Source organism: Pipra filicauda, unplaced genomic scaffold (assembly GCF_003945595.2).
Source record: "Pipra filicauda isolate LSUMZ 115617 unplaced genomic scaffold, ASM394559v2 scaffold11_size5308982_pilon, whole genome shotgun sequence".
NCBI classification, from domain to species: Eukaryota; Metazoa; Chordata; class Aves; order Passeriformes; family Pipridae; genus Pipra; species Pipra filicauda.
In genome coordinates this window covers 3,861,050-3,874,736 of record NW_024103652.1, presented here as the reverse complement: position 1 = coordinate 3,874,736, position 13,687 = coordinate 3,861,050, and the positions used below count along the sequence as shown (strand labels likewise).

Genomic DNA, 13,687 nt, shown 5'->3' with positions numbered 1-13,687 from the left:
TACCACTAGGCCTTGCATTGCCAGTACCATGAGGAAGAGGTTCAACTGTCTCAGTTGGATCAAGGTTTACCATGCTAAGTAAATCACTGTTCCTACAAAACCAGGAAAAATCTGATGCAGAGTATAACAACTGAAGTAAAACATGAGACAATACTATTTTTCTTAATGCAGTCATTAGTTTTGATTGAGCAGCATTGCAGACTTGTGCCATTTTACTACTAGTAATACTGCTGGCAGTATCTATGCCTGGAGATCCTAGGCAGTGAAGGTCAGAAAGCCCCCCCCAATAGCTAAAATCCGTAAGTATAATTTACTTTGATGCTTTTAATATAAGTTTTTTGATAGCAGTCTGCAATACTCAGTAGCTGGACAGTGGGCAGACCACTGTTTCATCTGAAGTACTTAGAAGATAAGATACAGCCATTAGGCAAAGGATGTTGTCAGCTCCTACAAATTAATTACAGATTATATTTGGCATTTGTCTAAAGGCTCAATCTCCTGGGAACAACTGGTTATATGAAAAATTTTGTCTACTTAGTAATTTTTTTCCTGTCATCAAGAGAAATAAGCTTGAGAATATGAAAATACAACCAGCAGAATAGCTTGGACAACAAAAGCCAAATAACAATAATAACTCTCCCTTTTCTATAAAAGGATCTACTTTTTTAAAGCTAAAACTGGGGACTCAGAATTACAGTTTCCAGGTACCTGTACATGACTACACCAGCCAGCACATTTGAGGAATTATGTTACATCTTTCCCTTCTTTGACCATTTCCACGGAAAAGATGCAGATACCCGGCTAACAATTCCTGGAGCACTCAGGATCGAACTGCAGTGCTCAAGTGCAAGACAGAACTATAGTTTCAGAAGTATTTTGTTTACCAAACTTATCAGATAGCAAAGGGTTAAAAAAAACTCTGTGTCATATTAGTGGTTATGTTATGTTAGCTAGACTGGCAAACTGAATGGGCTTGTGGAAATGAGAGTGAGTGGGATGACAAAAAAGAAATCCCTAACCTATAGCATTTGAATTTCTGAAAGCCCATTTGGGAATGCCCATTCAATGGGAAGTTAAGAGATTTTCATACTTCAAGGCATGATATGAAGATAAATACATATCAATGCAAAGTGAAAATGTCAAACCCCTCCAATTCTTTTATTTAAGACACTTCCTATAACTACTGAGACTTGGGGCCATTACACATAAATGGATTTAAACAGTACAGTGAAATGTTCTACAGGGATATCATGAACATGACTTTGGATGAGGAAAGCAGCCTAGTGACATTAACACTAGACAAGCCTGGGGTGACTACTCCTAATAAGGAGCAGGGGAAATCAACATCATTAAGACTGTCTGGTTCTGCTCTATGACTATTTGCTTGCAACCTTCTTACTACTACTTCACTTTATTTACTCAAATATGTGGCAGCTTAGGGCTGTGGTGGAAGAAAACTCCTATCTATCAGTCAATCAATCAATCAATCAATCAATCAGGTAGCAGTATAGGTAATATTCAAGGAAAAGGTATTCCACTGTACTTTTCTTAAACTTGCACTGAATGTAGAAGCTCAAATTCCAGCTCTAACAAATACCTGCATCATACTTCTGCTTTTTTCTTTTTTCATTGTATAGTGTAAGCACTACCTAGTTTACCCAAATATTACACAATTAGGAAACAAACAAGAGGAGAAGGCATCAGAAAGACTGATCTTTCCACATTAGCATACCATTTAAGGCAGGAACAACTCCACAGAACCTGTTGAACTGAACTGGCTTTTAACTGCTGTTAGAGAGCTTACGGCACACCCTGTACACAGCCTGCTCATGGAGCCATGTCAACAAGTCTCCTTAAAAGCTCAAGACTCAGAAAGATTCAAAATATTAGAGACAGAAGAAATATTACTGCCAACTTACTGTTTCCTTTTTGTCAAGTACAGAAGCAACCAGGTAAACGGGTAAGTGCTGGATAATGATAAGGACAGATATAAGCATCACTAATACTTCCTGATTTCCCTAAGAGGTAAGTTGGTATCATCAATATGACAGAAGTACAGGTCCAGTTTTAACAGTCACTACAGGAAACATTGTACAAGGATAGGACAATGCAGCAGCTGGAAATGGTAGAAAATATTTGGAGAAATTAGGAGTTAATACTTCATTAAATTGATTGGAAAACAGCACATATAGTGTCAACATAATTCTGACAACCTCTTTAGCTTCTGACTCACCTGACTCACTATAACTTCAATGCATATTTCCAGCTAGAACTGTGAAACTATTCAGATCATTAAAGAACTGACTGGTGAATAATAAATCATGCAGAAACTGCATCATGAACTAGTGTCTCTGGGTGGAGAGAAAAAAATCAGTAAATAAATGTAAAAATTAGTACAAAATACGTAAATGGAGAATTTTTCAAGAAGAAAAAGGTTCCTTAACAATAAGACAGGGCAGTAACTACAATACCAGAGATTAAGCATTCAAAGTGATTAAAAATGTACTTTTGGGAGGGATCATATTTAGGAAATAATATTTACAGAATAGAAAATATGAACATTTATTTTGTGGAGATGCACAGAAAAAGGAGAACACCAACACAAATCATGCTTTATAAGACTGTTTCTTCATCTAATGTTTTTCAATTACAAGTTTTTAAGATCTTGAGGTAGGTATCTTTCTTCGAGGATGGGAGTGAAGATTTCTATTGTATAACAGTAAGTACCATGGCTACTAATAAGTAAATACCTATATAAAATTTTAAATTTTCAGTTAATTCCTTGTCATTTAGAAAAATACAAAGCAGAAGATCTAAAAGCTTTAAAATCATATAAGCAACACGGAATATCAGGTTAAGGAGTAAATAAGGAAAAGAGTTTAGAGGGCATCTCCAAGTACCAAGGAAAGTTCTCTTGCTTTACACACAGAGTAGGAATGACCTTATACACAAGACTGATGTTCTGCTACTCTAGCATGATGTGCATCTGAGCTGACCCAGCAGACATGAGGCTCATTTTCAGGTGATCCTACAACTCAGGACCCTCCTCTGCCGTTTATTTCAGCGTGGGTCAGGGTCAAAAAATCCCCATGTTTCCTAGAGTTCATTTGATATGAGAAAGGAAGAACCCACGTAGATGTGCATTGCCTGTCCTAGAAGTCAGTGTGTGGGTTGGGTTTTTTCCTGAAAATTTGAAGATCAGCAGCAGCAAAGTAGCCACAGCTTTCTTATTATGTTCTTGGTACTGGTGTTCGTACTACATCACACCTGTTCCTCACATGATACCAAGCAACAAAACCGTTTGCAAGTCCCAGTACGTACAATAATAGCTTAATGGCTCAGTTCTGGTAGCAGCCCACAGAGGAGTGACAGATATTTGAAAGAAATCTCCTCTTTATATTAGCACAAGTAAACATATTAGTTTAATCTAATTTGATCTAATTTAGATTCACACCACAGATAAAGGCATAAGTCTGAATTACTCTCGGGACTATTTGATTTTGATTTGGGTTTTTTTACCTTGCCCTGCCTCCTTTCCCCTTCCTTGTTTTTAGGAAATGCACAAATGTACCCTCAAACAAAATAAGTAAAAGACAGAATAGAGACAGCTTCTCCCTGTCATCCCTGCATCTGATGTACAAAATCAATACTGGAAAAAGGTGAGGTTTGCATTAAGGAGTGTTTCATACAAAAGGTCACCTGTAATGGGCAATGGATAAAATTTTGGATAAGAAGAGTTCTTACCATTTTTCATAAGTTCAGTTTGAAATAGGAATTCTTGTGAATTGTTTTTAAGCAAGAATACTGCCAGCATGATTGTGGTTCCCAGCATGGACTTTTAATTCTCATGTAATGAGTCTCCTAGATTCAAACAAGACTTCCTATTTCCATGTTCCAGACAACATGAAACAATCAGTTTATGAAGAGATTTAGATTAAAAGCCGTGGACAATTGTACTTGATTTCCTATGAGTCTAGATTAAAAAAAATAAAATTACTTTAACTTCGGTTTTAAACTTAATTGCAGGTTATAATAATTGAATAACCTCAATTTAAATATATTTAATTACTTAAATATAAATGTCTCTTCTACTCTACAAGTAGAGTGCAACTAGAGAAAAAACAACAAATGCAGCTTAATGGATTGCTGTATCATTGAACATCCCATCAATATGCTGAAATCCCTATGAATAACCTATTGTTCAAAAATTTAGGCTTTCATGACTTCATAAATAAATCCCAATGCACTTTAGGCTTTTGTTATATTGTACCTTTTCTCCTTCAAATAACACAGCTTCCAAATATGTTTTATTTCCTATTTTTACTAAAAATAGCATATCAGATATAAAAGCCAAGTGTGAACCCCAAATTGATTGCTTTTCAAATACATAAATAAATCCAGATGTACATGAACGAAGGCAATAATTGTTCTGAGAATTATCCAACCTGCCTTTAAGATGACACTAAAACCAGCATTTCTCACATTCAAATCGGATATTTATTCTTACAGAGAACTGGCCTATAGTAACCCAATCTTCACATTTTTTGGCCTGCTTCCCAGAGCCTTTCACTACTATGGAGACTTTTCATATAAGAATCACTTCTAAAGAAGCAGTTCAGTTCCCTAAAGACGAGGTTTCCAGTTTGGAGGCCCAGCACACCTCTTATTGCCACACTGATAGCAGTTCCATGATTACATGACTCAATCAAGCTGCCCAAAGAAAACTCATCTTGTGGTTTCTAAGGGAGAAATTAAAACAGCAAGTTTGAAACTCGTCCAGTTCAGAAGATACCTTCATTTGACTTCATCACTGAGATTTTAGCAGGACTTCTCTACCACATACAACACACAACATGTTGCTACAGTTAACAAGTTCACTGCGACATGAATCATCAAGGCACTTTCACTTTGCTGAATTTCAAGCTTATATTCCTAGTGATTAGAAGAATCCTTGTTATGAAAGACATGATGCAAATTCCCTCGTAAAAAAAGGTATGCTTGGTGCTTGGATGCTCTCCTACTTACACTTACACAGATTTTGATTTGCTATTATCACCAAATACAAAGGTAGAAATCATAAACACCAGATGGAAACCAATAGAGATCATTAATTTAATCACATGGGCTTTATTTATTTTTATAGCCAGAAACAAAGGTTGCAAATAGTGAGGGGAAGCAACAGCAGAAATAATCTCACTCTGGAAGAAAGCAACAGGGAGAAGTTGTCAAAATGCCTGATAGTCAAGATTTTCTTAACTTGATCAATTTGTGCTTCTCTATTCTTCTCACCAGGAAATGCAAAATCAGGGTGGAAACCTCTGAAACAAAAAATACTTGCTTACAGTTGACTGTTCAGGCATTTAGTCAGGGAATCCTGCCAGCTTCTCTCCACCATTTCACAATGTTGGAAATTTAAAAGTTTTGAGAAAGTTTCCCTGTATTCACAGATAGCCAGTCTGACTTTTTACTTCCCTTCTTACGAAGTCCTATCTATCTCCTACTCTCCCCTCCCAGTGCTGCTGCAGCAAAGCACGTTGGAGCCAGACTTGGTGGCTCAAGATGTCGTCAACATGTGTGTTTCCTCAGTGGAAGCATACATGCCAGCCACTTGTAGGAGTACTTCTAGGACCCCTGACACACTGATGTCCAATACATATTCACTTACTGTGTATTGGTATACAAAGCTGAATATATTAAATGCCCTTTTATTTCTCTTTTAGCTACAAACAGAAACTGTCAGGTTTCAAAAGAACAGCAGGGAGAGAAGCTGCAGGCCAGGCCTTTCCTCTAGGTTTCACAGGCAAATGAGTCTAGTCTCCTTCAGCTCTTCTGAGAAGCTTAACAGTCTTGCTCTTCTGCATCTGGTGACCCAAATTTCTGAGCTTGATCTAGTCTATTTTAGGATGGCCCCAATATAGGAGGGGAGGGGGAAGATTTCAGCAGATCATTATCAATCTCTGAGATTCTTCAGAGAAGAACTTGACTTAGTTCTCCTGCTGAGATATCCAAGGAACCCCAGAAATTAACTGACAAGATATGAATGAAATGCTGAATGTTCAAGTCACACATCTCCAACACTGAAAATAGGTGAAGTTTCAAGGGTACCCCTTAGTGCTTAAGCTTCTTTCTCTTCTAAGATCATGTTACACAGAGGCTGAAGGTGATTTTCAGTGAAAACACCAAAAATCTTCATCTTTATGATTTGTGCAATACTTACAGGAAATGAACGTACGGGTCTAAAAAATGAAACATGTTGCAAACATAAAAATCTCTCCAGTCTTGGGTAACAGGACAAATGTTTCGTTATCATGCAAATGCAAACTGCAACCACCAGTAGGAGACAGGAAAAAAAAAAAAGAGATGGAAAAGGCTGAGAGCAAATGAACACACATGTCTCTCACTGCTTTGTTGAGAGTTGGTGGGAGGAAGAATTGATGAACTGTCACAGTATGACAAATAAGACCTCTGTTGGATGTATTGATTCTAAACAGAGAATGACTCATGGATCTACTTAATTCTTGCTTCATTTACAGACAGTAAAGTACTTGAACAAATCACAGATGCTGCCAAAGGAGTCAAAGAAGAAAAAAATTCTTTTCCATGATTTTTTTGGGGTCAAATTTATTAATAACTGCTAGTTTTGCATGACAGCTCATACAGTAGAGCTAATATTTTGTATAAAGTATCACTATCTCAATAACTGTGCAGATGATCTTTCAGGCATGTTGCACTGTTAAGACAGATGTGAAGACTCATAAGGATTACACATGGGAACCTGAGCACATTAGTATTTGTCAACTACATCTGTATGCAGAGGTGTTAATTTCTTTGTGTGTTTCATGCCATCAAAAATTTTTAGTAAGTGGGACTCAGGAGAGAAAGTTTTATTCACTATTTTTCTCAAACACTACAAGCGGCAATATTTTTTATCTCCTTATTTCATCATAGAGGATTTATAGGGAATTGAGCAGGGATTTTGAAGAAAAAAAATTATGCTTCAATATTGATTTGGGTTATTAATCCAAGAGAATGATGGGCCACAGATGCCCTGGTTTTTTTCTTTTTTTTTAACTTTGCCTTCATTTGAAGAGTTAGGGTTTTTTTGCCTTGGTATTGTCTTTATATTTAGAAAATAAGCCTTGAAAATGTGAATAAAGTACATATCAAAACGATGCTTCTGAGCTGAATTTACAAAGCGTAATTCATCAAGGTTCTTTATTTCTGTGGCGAAAGCTGGGCTTTTTTCAAAAATTTAACATGACCATTCACCATTTTCCTGTAGACTACTATCCTACATCCTAGTTTTCTCCCCTATCTTGATGAAATTTTTTTTTCACTCCCAGCTTTTCTTTCAAGACTACAATCTCTCTCTATGTTTTCTGTACTGCTAAAGTAGGCAGGAGTCCAGGAATAACTACTACAGAACCACTAGAATAACTACAACTATAATATTAGTTTTAAACTTTTAATCTTCTTGATAAATATTATTTTAAAAATATTTAACATATGAAAAACCAAAACGCATTAATATGTTCACACACAATTTTATGCTACTTGTGATCACAGAATTCACTCAGTCCAAGAACCCTTCTCCAACTCAGAGAGCAGTTTCATTCAAGTCTGCTGCTCTTCCCCTGGAAGAGACAAGAAATAGATGCAAAACATGTCGTGTCCCCTGTACCTGCCACAGATCACGCCCAATAACAGCAGTCACAGCCTGGCTTTTTGTGGCAGCCTGTGAGAGGTGCAGGAGGGCAGGTGTGGTGCCTTTCCTGGCAGGAGCTGACTGCTGCTTCAGGCCAGAGATGTGGTAGGGGTGGCATGCCAGCTGCTGCCACCAGACTGGGATGGGAAAGGAGTGGAACAGCAAGGATCTGGCTTCTTCAGCTGTTGTACAGGCCTACTGCAATTTACATGGGAATTACATGAACTTATGTAGTCCATTTATAGAAGTGCTGATTAAGTTTAGGAGCAACCACTTTGAACTACCCACCAAGAGCAAAAAGTATTCCTTTGTGCATTGTCAGTCTTAAGGAACTCAATCTGGAACCATTTTACCAATCTTTTAGATGTCTGAGTTTAATATAGAGATTAGAGAGGGTGAAGTTAGGGCAGAGCTGACCCCAACTGCCAAACTGTTTGAAGAAAGGAATTGTGAGTTAGCTTTGATCCAACACACATTTGAAATGTATATTCAGTTACATCTAACACCAGATGCGCACAGCTAAAAAAGGAGCTGGCTGCATACTTAATTTACAATATTCCAAACTCAATATAAATTAAAAATAGCAAAGTACTCTTTAAACTGTTCTTGCTGATCATGTTCTCTCACACCTCCCACCCTGGTCCTTCACAGTCTAGGGGTAGCTGAGCAGAGTTCATTGTAGTCTCTTCACTCCCCTCCCGCAACCAAAACGAGATATTTAGAGCCCAGACATCCTGCTTGCACTGGGATTCCCTCTCACTTCCAAAGAACACTTCCGCAGAAAATCATGATAAACAGGAAAAAATCCATTTAACAATTATGTAACAGTTTATTTAGTAAGAGAAATGGAAAATTAGTGTGTGGAAATTCCTTCTCTTGACCTTTACAAGGTGAAAGGTGAGGGCACTATGGAGAGTTACAGCAGCAGAGGACAGAGAGTACCAAATCTCATTGTGCTGGGTAAGGATTTATGTAATTAGATACATCTGGAGGAAAGGTGCCAATGCCTAAAAACACAGCCTGAATCAACTGTGCTTAGTTAAACTGCAAGGATATCTCTACAAACTACATGTTTGCAGTATAAACAGTGACTGACTCATTCAGGCAAATACGCATCAGGTACAGTCTTAAACAGGAGCAGAAGACAAGACTGAATGATTTTGGACTTTATGGGAGGTTTGGGGTTTTTTTCTATGGTCTGGATTATGTAGCAAAAATAATTGCCATTCTATAATATCTTTTAATTAGAAGTCAACTTTAATGTCTAATTTAAAATGCTGCAGTAAGGCTGCGAAGCATTGAAAAGAGGTGCCAGCTGATGTCCAGTGTTGCAGTTTTACAGTCACTGCGTGTGCAGTGCCTTCAAATCAGATGGTCTCACCACTCCCTAGTCCTCAAAAAATCTTTGTTCCCACCCTCAGGCTGCCTCCTTTTTTTTTTTTTCAGTAATTGATGCAGTCACATGCTGATTTCTACCAGGAAACAGACCTAGTATAAAACCAACCTCGAAAAAAGGGGGATTGTAATTACAAACCAACAGTGTCATATACCAGAGAAACTGCCACAGGATGTTCCTGTAAATCTGCTAAATCAATAATATTCAGGATGATCTGCTAAGTAAGTGCTGGATGTGAGGACTGAAGTTTCCTGGGGCTACTGGAAGTCACATACCTAGTTTTCTAGAATGTCAGAACACTTTGGGAATTAAACGTGTAAAAATCATTCCTTCAACTTCTGCTTTCTTTTCGTCTCTTCTCATCCCCCAAGGTATCTGTGCCTTGTTCACACAATCCAGCCCTTTTCCAAGATGCCTAAGGAACGCCTAAATGGAATTAAAAATGTTAGGCTGTTTGGAAAAGAGGAATATTTTATCAGTGTTTTCTTATTTCAATCATATGACTAAGTTAGCTCGAGCTGGTCTTCAGCAAAACAGCTGCAGTTCTGAAAGCTAAATCACCAAGCTGAACAGTACTTTTTGTTAAATTTAAATAAAGACCAGAATGCATTTAAATTACCATGGTTTTGTCACAAAAATCTTAGGCTTTCTCCTGTGTTTAATAATGCCCTTTATTTTGCCATGGTCTCTAAATCACATAAGGAATGTGTTCCAAAGAAACTAAAACCTTCCAAGTACTAATGCTTACAGTGTGTTAGAAACAGAGCAACAATCTGATTTTCCCTTTACCAACTATATACTGTAAAAGAAAAGTTGATGAAACAATATCCTGACTGAGTCTAACAGCTGCAAGAATGAACCCTTGAAAAGCATACTCCCATCTGGAGACTCAGAATAATTTCGTTTTTTGACAAGCAAAACACAGGCTGGGCAGCTTTAACAGAGGTCCTTGGAAACATGGCTCCTGTATTACCTCTCCAGATGAACTGAAGAGGTCACAGCACAAACTTTTTCTTCAAAATGGGCCTGTCATGCTGTCCTAGCCAGCCAGCCTGACCTCAGCAGCCTTCACTCTTGGCTTTTTCCATACTTTCTGCTTGCCTCCCACTTCTCTTGCATTATTTCTCCTCTCCATCTTCTCAGTTCTGCACTATGTTTCCCTATATACATTGAAGAACTTATTAAGGCAGGCTGTAAATGCCTCAAATCTGCCACTCCACATTTTCCATTCAGCTGTCGCTGGTGTGAGGGTAGGAGCCTCCACAAGAGGATGTTTTGTGGCAGAGTCAGCCCTCAAAGGACAGACTACAGCATTCAGGGAGGTCAGCATTCACAGATGAGGGACTACTTGGCAGCAACACAAGCAACCAGAAAAGCAACAGATTCCTGTGGCCTTCCCTTCCCTCATCTGAAAGAAAAGTTTGGAGACAGAAGAAAGGATTGCTCTGCTTTGTGGGTTTTTTCTGTTTTTAGCAGTCTTGAAAAAAAACAGTAAGAAAACAAGAATACATACTTCTTGTCAGAAGTATCCAAAATAAGAACTAAGACACAGTCCTTTCCTGACATGTTACAACACAGGAGTTGAGAGTCATGAAGATATAAAACAGGATCTACTAGCATCCAGCATGATCTCACATTTAAACAATGTTTCCAGTTGGAAAAAACTATAAACTCGATAGTTAACACTGGAAGTGTATAAAGATGGTGTCTCAGTTAATTTGGAGGGTCAATAAAAAGGGAAGAAGTCTTTAGCAGTCCATGTGTCTAGAAGATTATTTCTTTCAGCAGTGAAGGAGCTATTTTGTTGCAATACAGACTTCCCATGCCAAAATAGGTACTATTCAGCTAGTCAGTATCTACAGGTCTGTGGCAGGAATAATGGGCATGTCCATTCTATCTCATGTAATGACTCCACACTCTCAATAACAGGATCCAGAAAACAGGAGCAAGATTGGCTGGTGGAAGCTCCAATGATTAACACTTTTTGTGCACGACAAAATGCAATAATAATTAACAGCAACATAACTCATACGACAAGTAGATTTTAGCTAGGAGAACCTTCCTCTGGAGATAAGCTGTGGTGAGCCCAAGGGACTGTTCTGTTGTTTAGGAAAGAAAAGGCAGGTCTTCCTAAAAGTCCTCCTAATCTGTAAACAGCTGGGATTCAGGAAAGATCTGGCCTGTACCTATTTAGGAACAACCTAAATGGAAAGTTGATGCCTTTGTACAGTCCTTCTGGATCTCTTTGGCATCATGGATCCCGAAGTCCTTCCAATACAGCAGAAGCTAAGGAGAAACTCAAAGGCAATTTATGCTGCTCAGCACGGTAATATGTCCTAGTAAGATGTCTGATCAGAAATCAGGAGTAATTATCCGCCAAAACCAGGCTGGCTCTTTGCTCCACTGCCTCCAGCTTTACAGACCACTGAGAATCCTGTTCAGAGTTCCCACAGTGGGAGAGGCATTTCTCTTCCTCATCTTTGGCAGCATAGATCTGTCTTTCCAGATCTTAAAACATTGTGGCATTACATTCTGTCTGGAATTCTTCTCAGATAATCAACACTTCCTGATTCCACACAAACAACTTGTAAACTTTTTTTTTTCCCATGGTAAAGAAAGTATCCTCTTTGTGAGACAGTATCTCATGAAACTTCACTGGCACTCTCAAACAAACCTCTTTCAGTAAGTTTATCTAGCCTCCCTAGCTCACTTTTATCTACAGATAAGCATATACTACTTCCTAAGAACAGCTTTAAAGTAGTTCTTAGAAGAAAAATGTATTTCTTGTAATTGCTACAAGTGTATTTCTTCCTTTATTATCAAGTTCATTTACAACTTAATTTTAATTTCAAGAGCGTGAAAATTTAAATTCTGGTTTTTGAATACATGTGAGCAGCTACTTTTTTACTCCTAATGTAAAGTAAATATTTGATTAACAAATAAACCCAAATAATGTTAAGCCAATTCATAGTGAAATGCTACAGGGGAGTACCAAGAATTCTCAAAGATACTGACAAAAAAGCAGGATTTTTCTTCTACAAATCATCAAGTGGAAAGAACTGAAGCCAGTTTGATGGTACGTCCTTGTACTAACAAGGCTCAAATTCTCAAGACAACAGGAATTGAAATAAAGTTTAAATGTGTACAGGATGTGGTTTGAACAAAGTAAGGGGTTATTTTAAGAACAACTCTTACCAGCATAACTATATTAGACTAAATTTTCTATATGGCAGTTTTACTCTGTTCCCACAAATCCCTATTACTACAAAAACTTACACACTGACACAGTGTATGTCCTAATAATGTTATTATCGATACCTTTGCTGTAATTATAACCATTGCATACATGAGGAAATTTGGGTACCACATTTTACAGATAATACAGTCAAATATGTGAGAAGAACTATCTTCCCACTAATCATTTTTAATGTGTGAAACTTAGATGATTCTTTGAACTTCATTGTAACACATGCTACAAAAACGTTTGATCAGTTTCTCTAGAGAATAACTAATAATGAGGCACTCATTGTTTTACAATCAGCATACACAAAATTCTTAATGAATATTTAACAGCACTTACATTTTCACAATGCATCCTTCTGGGTTTTATGTGGGAAACATTGAGTCCATCAATAACAATATCAAACGGAAGTCGATTTTCCACAAATGTTTGAAAGGCCTCAAATTCCTGAAATAAATAAATAAATACTCACAGGGGGATATTATGTTGAGTTTAACAGAAAGAAATTTCATTCACTTTTTATTAAAAAAAGAAACAAAGCCCAAGTCTCTCACTTTTACATCATTGGCTACACTTCGCATCATTACTTGCATATTTCCTATAACAACCACACCAAAAAAACCCACAACCAAAACATCTTTAAAGCCATGTTACAGTAGATACTTCCAATACAACTTTAAATTACATTACAACCAAAATTCAAAACTTTACAGTCATCCAGATTTTCAATATTATAACCTGAAGTGCACACTTCCGTAAAGATACATGCTATAGTCACTGTCATGCAATAGCTGCAAAACAAAGCAACCGTACAAACCAGTAGACAGTGACACTACTACTAGGTCTTAACATTTCCAAATGTAAGGTAAGCATCATACTCAGGTTCTCTGGAAGAATTCTGAAATCTCTGAATGCCAGTCAATATTTAAATAAACATTCATTTAGAAAGACAGCAGTCGATCTGTGAGTAACACATGGCTTTAAGACTAACACAAGAATGTACTTTCTTATTAGGTCAGAAATGTAATGCAGTGATTGAGCAAAACAGCAGCATCCATCCAACAGAATGCTTTTCCAACAGAAGGAAAAACACAACTGCTTTAGGTTTGAGAGCCCACAGTAGAAGAACAGACTACAAAGCTATAATAAATAGGAATAAAAGAATTTCTCCCTTAATTTTTGAGGAAAGATTGAGTGGTTTTTTGCAGACACTTGCATAAGATTTCTACTTCTTCCTTCTGACTGTTTTTAATAGGCACAAGAACTCTGCACCATCCTGGTGGGCAGTGACTTAGTTTCATAAATTACCTTTCTAGTAACAAGTAAGACTTATTTATCCCCCGCT

At 37.5% G+C, this 13,687-nt stretch overlaps 1 protein-coding gene across 3 annotated transcripts in view; it reads right to left on the bottom strand.

Moving 5' to 3' along the window:
- The window catches only part of PRORP (protein only RNase P catalytic subunit), a 47,586-nt gene that overhangs the window by 14,712 nt on the left and 19,187 nt on the right, over window positions 1-13,687 (bottom strand). The window contains exons 5-6 of one of the 3 annotated variants that reach the window (XM_039386646.1): window positions 12,682-12,789; window positions 9,377-9,527 (exon numbers count right to left, since the gene is read on the bottom strand). The exons of 1 other annotated variant lie outside the window; for it this stretch is intronic. In XM_039386646.1, the coding sequence (XP_039242580.1) occupies window positions 9,393-9,527; window positions 12,682-12,789 (243 nt within the window). In that variant the 3' untranslated portion in view covers window positions 9,377-9,392. The remainder of the gene's footprint in view (window positions 1-9,376; window positions 9,528-12,681; window positions 12,790-13,687) is intronic. One more of the 3 variants, XM_039386641.1, reaches the window with a different exon arrangement.